Source organism: Suillus discolor, assembly GCF_016758755.1.
Source record: "Suillus discolor strain FC423 chromosome Unknown F5147scaffold_657, whole genome shotgun sequence".
NCBI classification, from domain to species: Eukaryota; Fungi; Basidiomycota; class Agaricomycetes; order Boletales; family Suillaceae; genus Suillus; species Suillus discolor.
Genome location: NW_024541904.1, coordinates 1,008 through 9,890, shown reverse-complemented (window position 1 = coordinate 9,890; position 8,883 = coordinate 1,008). Strand labels below are relative to the sequence as shown.

The 8,883-nt window shown below is 46.7% G+C and overlaps 4 protein-coding genes across 4 annotated transcripts; 2 read left to right on the top strand and 2 right to left on the bottom strand.

The window, feature by feature from the left end:
- Nucleotides 1-355: 355 nt before the first annotated feature.
- F5147DRAFT_816609 (uncharacterized protein) lies at nt 356-2,053 on the top strand (the record flags this gene model as incomplete). Its single annotated transcript, XM_041443579.1, has 8 exons — nt 356-696; nt 833-888; nt 918-1,110; nt 1,158-1,255; nt 1,304-1,344; nt 1,381-1,448; nt 1,490-1,556; nt 1,609-2,053. The coding sequence occupies 8 exons, from the start codon at nt 356-358 to the stop codon at nt 1,702-1,704; spliced, it is 960 nt and encodes a 319-aa protein (XP_041284058.1). The 3' UTR covers nt 1,705-2,053.
- Nucleotides 2,054-2,985: 932 nt separating this feature from the next.
- On the top strand, nt 2,986-3,933 carry F5147DRAFT_740288 (uncharacterized protein). The gene is made up of 5 exons (XM_041439457.1): nt 2,986-3,035; nt 3,083-3,178; nt 3,351-3,562; nt 3,611-3,679; nt 3,731-3,933. The coding sequence occupies exons 3-5, from the start codon at nt 3,430-3,432 to the stop codon at nt 3,778-3,780; spliced, it is 252 nt and encodes an 83-aa protein (XP_041284057.1). The 5' UTR covers nt 2,986-3,035; nt 3,083-3,178; nt 3,351-3,429; the 3' UTR covers nt 3,781-3,933.
- Nucleotides 3,934-4,044: 111 nt separating this feature from the next.
- F5147DRAFT_740285 (uncharacterized protein) lies at nt 4,045-5,024 on the bottom strand. Its single transcript, XM_041439456.1, has 3 exons — nt 4,686-5,024; nt 4,470-4,616; nt 4,045-4,414 (listed from the first exon to the last, which is right to left on the bottom strand). The coding sequence occupies exons 1-3, from the start codon at nt 4,795-4,797 to the stop codon at nt 4,395-4,397; spliced, it is 279 nt and encodes a 92-aa protein (XP_041284056.1). The 5' UTR covers nt 4,798-5,024; the 3' UTR covers nt 4,045-4,394.
- Nucleotides 5,025-5,964: 940 nt separating this feature from the next.
- Nucleotides 5,965-7,540, bottom strand: F5147DRAFT_740281 (uncharacterized protein). Its single transcript, XM_041439455.1, is given in 3 exon segments — nt 5,965-6,549; nt 6,581-6,777; nt 6,797-7,540. 3 exon segments carry the CDS (start codon nt 7,059-7,061, stop codon nt 6,112-6,114), a joined length of 900 nt encoding a protein of 299 aa, XP_041284055.1. The 5' UTR covers nt 7,062-7,540; the 3' UTR covers nt 5,965-6,111.
- Between the last annotated feature and the right edge of the window lie 1,343 nt (nt 7,541-8,883).

The window sequence follows — 8,883 nt, the reverse complement described above, 5'->3', positions numbered from 1 at the left end:
TACATCTGGCCTTGACTCGCAATCTGCCTGGGCCATCGTAAATGTACTTCGTGAACTTGCTGACCGTGGTCAGGCCATTCTCTGCACGTGAGTGTCATTTTGACATGTCGATTTTCAATGTTCATGAGCTGTACTAGAATCCATCAACCTTCAGCGGAGCTCTTCCAGGTCTTTGACAGATTGCTGCTCCTTCGCAAGGGTGGACAGACGGTCTACTTTGGCGACATTGGCGAGAACTCGTCGACCAAAATTACTTTGAGCGTAATGGTGCTCACGCTGCGGCTCCGACGACAATCCGTAAGTAAGGTTCAATCATATGGTCTTGCGCTTACCAGGGAGTTGAAGGGCGGAATACATGCTTGATGTAATAGGTGCTGGAGCAACTGCAGTCTCTACCACTGATTGGTACAATGTCTGGAAGTGCTCACCAGAAGCGGCTCAGCTTCAAGACCATATCGACGACTTACATCAACAGGGCCGTTCTCACCCACAGAAGCTTGGCAGACAGCACTCAGTCTTCACTACCTCATGGTTGCACCAGTTCGTTATGCTCACCCACAGGAATTTCCAAGCATACTGGCGCAATCCTACGTATATTCGCGCCAAGTTTATCCTTAATATCGCTGGTGGTCTTCTTGTGGGCTTTACATTCTTTCAGGCAAATGACTCGTTGCAAGGCACCCAAATAAGCTATTCGTAAGTATATCAATTCAGATTCTTCGTTTCATCACATCCTTACTCTTCTTTAGTCAGTCTTCCTCTCCCTTGTGCTCTGTGTTCCCCTCGTCCATCAGCTCTGGCTGTCTACATCGACATTCGCACAGTGTACGAGATACGCGAACGTCCCACTAGAATGTATAATGGACTGCTCTCGTCATGTCCCAGCTTGTCGCTGAGCTGCCTTGGAACATCACAAGTTCAGCTATTCTTTTTGTGCTGGTACTGGACCGTTGGATACCCCACAGACCGGGCGGCTTACACGTTCCTCACCCTCGCCATCGCCTTCCCGTTCTACTATACCACGCTTGGACATGGTATCGCATCCATGGCACCAACCGCTCCAGTTGCATCCATATACTTCACAACTCTCGTTATCTTTATGCTGATCTTGTGAGACATACTTTGAGCCACGCCAGTTCATGCTAATAATCCACCAGTGATGGCGTCGTTCAGCCGTTCTTCGAGCTGAATTGGTGGAAATGGATGTACAGGGCCTCTCCCTTCACGTACATAATCCAGGGCCTCCTTGGTCAAGGTTCGTGAATGATTTTCTGAATAATCGTACTCATATTTGTTCTCCTAGCTGTTGGCGGTCAAACCATTATCTGCTCCTCTACGGAACTAGTTTGTTGACCCGCCGATGGTATGACCTGCAGCGAGTACATGGATCCGTTTCTCAAATTCGCTGGTGGCTACCTCACAAACCCCGGAGCTGCAGAGGGCTGCCAGTACTGTCCCTACAAGACCACTGACGATATATGTACTCGAGGTTCAACGTTAAATACAGTGATCACTGGCGAAACCTGGGCATTATCTTTGGATTCGTTGCGTTTAACGTGAGACACTGTCGGATGTTGCCCAGATCTGATGCTAATGTGCCTTCTGTAGACCATTGCGATCTTCTGGCTCACGTATTCTATGCGCATTCGCAGTGTTAGCGTGTTTACTTCTCTTAAGCAGAGGTTAGCTCGTGGCAAATTGTAAGTGAATTGTAAATCATGAATACTACGTATCCCTCAAATGCACTCGCAGGACCCCAGTCAAATAGACACGAGTGCACACACTAGCAGACGTTAGATTCGTTTGCATCGCACTGCATTCGTACTGCCCTTCCGACTCCAGCGCCGCAGTACTCACATAGAGCAGCTCACTCAATACCACCGGGATGTATGATATGTTGGGAAGTTTTTCATTTAAATAGGTACTCGAAACAGATATCATTAGTCATATGTCCTTTCCTCGAGCTGCAAAGGGTTTTATAGAAGGGCGATAGGGACAATTAGTAGGTTCAACGCTTCATTAATCATAATCATTGGTATTACCATGTCCCAAACTCGTGCTCCCTCCGGGTAAAACCAGTCCAGCGATTATTAGCGAGGTGCTTATATAAGTACTGGGGACAAATTGGCGGCCCTTGCACTTAGACGGCTTGGCACCATTCAAGTTGTACAGAACGGGAGCTGCGGCCTACGCGTGCACGGAGAAAAAGCCTCGACGGGCAACCAGTCAACGTCTCCTGCACCACGCACTGATTCTCGCTCTGAAGCCCATTAGATCAAGACCTCGAGACTGATTCCGAGTCGGTCGCATGGTACTGACTCACACCCATTCTAGAGTCTGGACTAGTACTGCAGTGGTTCCGATGCTTTCCCTGCAGATAAAAAAGTACACGTATATTCTGAGTCGGCGAAGTGGTATTTCCGAACTTCCATGAATGTCGGATCTTTTGATGGTCTGAGGCCGGCGCCTGTCCTCAAGATTCAGGGGTTCAAGTTGTGTCCGGATTCAACATCAGGGCTGATAAAACTGTTGCAACTCTCCAAGGCGTTGACCTGACACACGATGATCAAACGGAATAAAACGCGCTTATTCGAGGGGTGACGTTGTGGTGAGCCGCGGCATTAGTAACTGTATGGCATAATCTGACTTCCTCTGACCGTTTGATCGAGGATGGACAACCACCATCGCTTGTTTCTTACTGCTATAGTACATTTTTGGATATCTGGACCCTCGTTGTGTGCGACGTTGCACGTATCTCGCCTTGTGCTCATGCATTCCCAGAAGGCATACAGCCATTTGGAGCACAATACACTACTGTTTGTGAAGAGCGTCAGATCCATCCATAGGTTCGATGGTTTGGTTTCACCGAAAGTAACTTGTCACCGTCTTTCCACCAGAATTTCGCGGCTTGTATGTAAATGCCACATCGGAGAAAGTACTCGATCACCGGGTATACCTGCGCATCGATGTTTGGATCATGCAAGACGTATTTGAATCAAAAGAGTCTTACATCAAGCAAAGATCGATACATTTTTGTGAGTCCGTTGACATGGCGGGATGCTTTTTGACGTTGGCCTGACAGCTTTACTGCTACGTGGGATCCTTGTATTCGCTGCGATATCATGCCTTCTTGCTGGAACCGAACTGTCTTCAGCTCCAGTATGCTTTGGGCACTTCGGTGAGTACATGTCAAATCGAGAGTTCTACCATAGGCAACTCTTTGTCTTGTTTGACTTCGGGGATTCTTAACATCGGTGCCGGTGATCGTTCGAGCACTGGTGACTGCTCATGCACATGGTTCTGATCTTCGATCGCGTCTTACTCGCTGATGCCCGCTTCTACACTGCTAGGTATAAAAGATGAATCGTTATGAGGGTTGACCATTCATCACTTTGACCTTCTGTGTTGATTGTTGCTGCCACTACTGCCATGTTATTCCACTCCATCACTATACTCGCTTGCGCCCTTGGCATTACTGCTTATGCTGCTGCCTCACCCACAGCTTCCGTAGATGCTTTGGATCAACTTGATGGCTTGATGGTCAGAGTTGACGTCGACGCCAGTGAGCATTTATCTATTCTGGCGTCCCTCCTAGCTAAGTCTTTCACAGGAGACGTTCTAGATGATGTCAATCTCAGCCAAAAGCGCGATAATGATACCTTGCTTGGCGTTGATGTTGGTCAGTACCGTCTTTATTCAAGTTGGTGGCTATCTGATGGTATTTCACCAGTCGTCAGTAACGTTCTGAACAATGTTAGCGTAGGTGTCTTGAGTCAGTAAATGACGCTTGTTTCACCCGACGGGCCATGAAACGCCAGATTTCTACTGTGCTTGGATTTCAGACTGCTACCATGGGTTTGTCAAGTCAATGTAATCATAGTTGTATACAAGTGCCGCTATAGCCTATAACAATTGCGTATGCCTTCTGTCGCCATTCAGGGTATGCATTGCGTCCAAACTTCAGTCTCAACATGCAAAACACCCCTTACTCACTACCGGTACGCACTGTTCATGATTCAACTCAGGACCCGAGCTGACAGGTAGTAAAAGACAATCAAGTGTTTGTTTCCATCAAGGTAAATGTAAGGCCTGCCATTGACTATGAAATAAGTATTAAGCCGTGCAACAAAGAATTTCCACACAAGAAACTGTAACAGTTTGTTGTGCTATACCACGAGTGAGTTCCATGCATTCGAGGTAAGTGAAACAAGCTTCTACAGAGTTACATACATGATAAGTTATATACTTGCAAATAATTTCAAATGTTAGGACAATAATAACAAATGGACTGAAACATAGCATGCCCGGCCTGCCAGAGGTACAACAATCCGAGGGGTATACAATTGAAAGTCTCGCAAAGCCGCAAAGACAACTCTTGCTGGCTGGTATAAATATTAAATTTCGGATGTCCCTCCTGGATACAATCGCTTATGAGTCCTGCACTGTTCGCAAGACTTGTTTACACTCACTTGGTGTGGGACACGGGAATTTGGAACAGTAGTCATCAATCTCCAATTGCATTTCGTGCAAGCCCGGCCTGCCTAGCATCCTGAGGAACATTCCGATGGTGCCAGTTACAGGGTCCATAATGCGCTTATTCTGTGAACCGAGAATATCTTCGAGGTCAAAAGTGAAAAATGAACATGTTAGCGCCATGAATCAAGTTTACTAACGAAAAAGCTCACCGCGGGTACCAGGAGTGTATGCCAGGGGTGGTGTTGATAAAGGAATAGAAAACGCCAACTCAATAATGAAGAAGAAGCTGAAAAAGAGTGTAAGGAGAGCTGAAATACGCATTCTGCTCTTGGACGATAATTGTGTAGGGGACGGGGGTGATGGAACGTTAAAATTGCAATTGCGGAGTAGGTCAGTTTATATGCTAATTTTTGTTTCGTAAATGACGCTATGGTTGTCCGGGTCCGATTCCCAAAGAATGATGGCTTCCATTCGGACCTGGCGATACTTAAGTACTGACCCGGAGCCGATGTGGAAGTGTAGCACCATTTGCTGATCAATGACAAAATGGAGAGATTGATATTTTAGACTCAGATTACTAGTCACTTGTTATATCGCATATTGGTTCTAGGCTACAGGAAACGTCGAAACATTACAAGTCACGTGACGTCCCTAGCGGGTCCGAGTAGTCAAGGGTTTCAGAAGCTTCCAACTGGCCCTGGAGTCAGGGACAGCTGGCCACTCTGGAACCAATCGCAAAAAGTCTATTCTCCTTCCCTGTAATACGCAATATTTTCAGCAATCCCTCCAACCACATCACTTTTGTTTTTATCATCATTAGATTCATATCTCCTCTAATACATGGATTAATTTTTAGGATCGTGGTGTCGGAGGAGAAACCCAGGGTCTACCTCTAATCTATAACTTGGGTCACGTCTTGTCACGCCTCGGCGCAATCAGCGGCTCGCTCTCCGAAGCCTTCCAAAGTGCGCGCATCCATGATCCGAGTCGCGAAAAGCTCGAAAACGGCGATACCGTGACAGCATACTGGTATCATTAACCAGCAGAGTAAAGTAATTCATCTAATACTGACAGTGATAATTACTATGATTGTACTGGTGGTGTTGCAGACAGCCTGGCAGAATATATTTGATGCCCTGCATACATATCCCGAGTCTCCACTGCATCGGGCATACCTGGCCTGGGGAAAATTTATGTTGACATCGAAGGTTGAGAACTTGAAGCGCAGGCTGAGGTTGGTGTCCAAATGGTTCGTGAACTGGGAATCGCGTCCTGCTGTAATTCAGCAGTGTTAATGTCATTATCGAGACAGCGCCTCCGAGAACGGGTAGGGTAACTTCCATCGCGTGGATTTTTCTCGAGGTCAGGGTCGTCACAATCAAAGTGTTACCCACAGAACCCACTGGAACACTCACTCAGCCTTGACTGCGGCTAAGTAGATACCGTGTGCCGAGGAGGAGATTGAATTATTGTGTATCTCCCTGTCTGGTGTCACGCCATTGTACTTGTCGTTGATTCTACTGGTTTTCCGACATCCCGCTCTTTATGCTTCAGGTAAGTTTTTGTGAGTACCTATCTGTTAGTGTTACAGTGATCGAATATCATACTACAAACATCATATTCCAACAGAAGTGGCTAACATTGCCCATCAACAGCTTGTCGCGCCTCCGCTCCCAACACATCCAGTATTTTGTTCCTCGACCGCACTGCTGCCCTTCTTTGCCTTCTCCTCTCCATTGGATGCTCCTCAGCTTCGTCTTGTGCAATCAAAAAATCCAGGTAAGCTTGTTCCGCAGGACGAAGAATGTTGTCAAACGAGTCATCAGAATGGGGTGCCGAAATCTCTTCAGGTGATGGCTCGAAATTAGTTGTGTAGCCGAGGGATGCCACCGGCGGTGCAATATCCAAAGGTCCAATCATTTCACCGAGCTGCATTGTCTTGCAATATTGCCGAAGGACGGCATTGGGAGGTGTGGCAAATGGATTTTGGACGTCCCAAACAAAATCTCTTGAACTACCCAATAGATCTTCGTTATTTCTCGCTTGACATTTGCATGCAAGAGGTCTTTTTGTCTCTTCAATTTCGTCGGGCTTTAAGAATGACCAATGCGCCGTCGTCGTTGACGGTAGTTGACAATTCTTTGCCTTCCTCGACAGGTGGCTCATTGAAGCGTAAGGGTCCCAAGACCACGCGTTGTGTATACTCCCTAGCCACTCTGCGCTTCTTGTTCTTCTCTATCAAGTCCATTACTAGGCCCTTGCGTGGCTTAAAGATGGTCACAGCGCTTGGACTGCGACTACCTGCACGCTTTGCACCTACCGAGAGCCATCATCTCTCCCAGCTTGTCGTAAACTTGGGAAACCTCTTCATTTGCAGATGAGGACTGTAGCAAGGCTCCCATCCTGGTCCAGGGTGATTGCGTTGTGAGTGTAATACCGAGGATTTTGGCAGCCTTGTGATCTGAATTACCAAAGGCCTTTCGCTCGGCGGGGGTGAGTCTGTTTGTAAGGGACAGTGCCGGACCGTCGGTGATGTTTATCGAAACAGCGCTACCGGAGCACTTCGTGACTGTTTGGATGGTCATATTATTGCAAGGCCGAAGTCAAGGAAGAAAGACGCAGGGAAGAGTGAGCGATTTGTGGTAGCCTCCGTCGACACTGCAAGGTGCATCTTTATATCTCCAGTACTGTGGACGGCTTTGGCGCGTTCGACGTCCACAGCTGTCCACAGTGCCTATAATAGGTCGGTGTGCAAGCTTAGTGGCATGTCTTTGTTCATCTCGCTTTGATTACCAATTTTGACAGGTGGTCCACTGTGGGGTCTTCGTGACGATAGGTTGCGTAAAAAGGCCCGGGGTTGATTCCTTCATAGTTGATACAATGGGTAAGCAATACACTTGAATGTGAGGATATGATATTGATCATCCACTCGCGATAGAGCAGAGTGAGTTGCAATAGAGCCGCATCGACTAACACATTCACCTATGTTTGTCTCATGCCAACAGATTTTATGATGTTTGCATGACTTTAGGACGTGATCTGCTTCCATTATCACGTCGTTTTGATTGGCCAACCTCTGCTCACCTACGCATATGAATCTGATCAAGCTTCCGAAAGGTTCCTCGTTAATTCAACTATGTTCCTTGTGACACTATCTTCTTGGTGCATATATCTTCAGTGACATCTTGCAGTGTACCGACACCATTGGACAGATTCTGGAGGACCTCGATCAGTGCTGTGCTTTGTGATGTATAATCATTTTACCGGTTATCAATGGCGTTTATCGCTAAGCCCCGCAACTTAACCTCAGCCTATTTGCGATCAAATCTAAGAATCTAAGAAGTAAAGTAGAACGGTTGCGGGAATGGTCGGGCGCTCGCGTGGCTTTCGCCTATTTCGCTAAAGGCCACATGGGAGCGCTTAGCTCGCTTAAACCTCTTTTTGGCAACTCGCGTGGTTTTCATGTATATTTCGAGCGGCGACTCAAATAACGTCGCCCATTGGAAACTTAGCACGATGTTGGTAATACATGGTGTTTGAGCAGGGGGACAACGGGATTTGAGTGTTTTGCCTACTGTAATTGTTAGTTGTCGCAGTATATGTACATAAATGGAACAACATATGATACAATCACAGACAGGGAGATAACAAATGTGGTAACAGGAGATAAGATTCAAATAAAAAAAGGAGACAAAGACAATGCAGACTCAAAAACTGGAGAATGTGAGGACAGGAAAATGGGGAGACGGGAGATGGGAGACGGGAGACGGGAGACGGGAGACGGGAGACGGGAGACGGGAGACGGGAGACGGGAGACGGGAGACGGGAGACGGGAGACGGGAGACGGGAGACGGGAGACGGGAGACGGGAGACGGGAGACGGGAGACGGGTAGGTGTTGGAAAAAAGTTAGGTACCATTGTAATACTGCCGGATTACAAGTTTGGCTCGGCACCTTAAGAGGCCTTACAAGGCATTTTAACGGGCCATTCTGAGGCATGGCGAGGCAAAACTCAAGGTAAGGTCATCAAAAGGGCCCTTATAAGTGCCTTTTAATGGGCATTAAAATATTATCTTACCCGTTTAAAAGCCCTTATAAGGACACCCTCCAAATAGAGCATTAAAATGTCTTGCAAGGCCTTAAAACCCTGGGAACTTTTTACAACAGGTAAAGATGGGAAAATAAATACATTCAATGATACTGTTATATATGTTGTAATTGTCAGAATCCTGCTCAAAGAATGTAGAACTGACTGATCTTACTATGTACTATGTACTTTATGTGGTGGTAGATTGTACTTTTAGTTTTTTGAACTGCTCATAAATGTATTTTCAAAATTATCCAAAATGCACAATTTATTAGGATGCAGGCTGAGGCCAGGAAGCTAAAGGAGGGCGTAGCCCTCCTT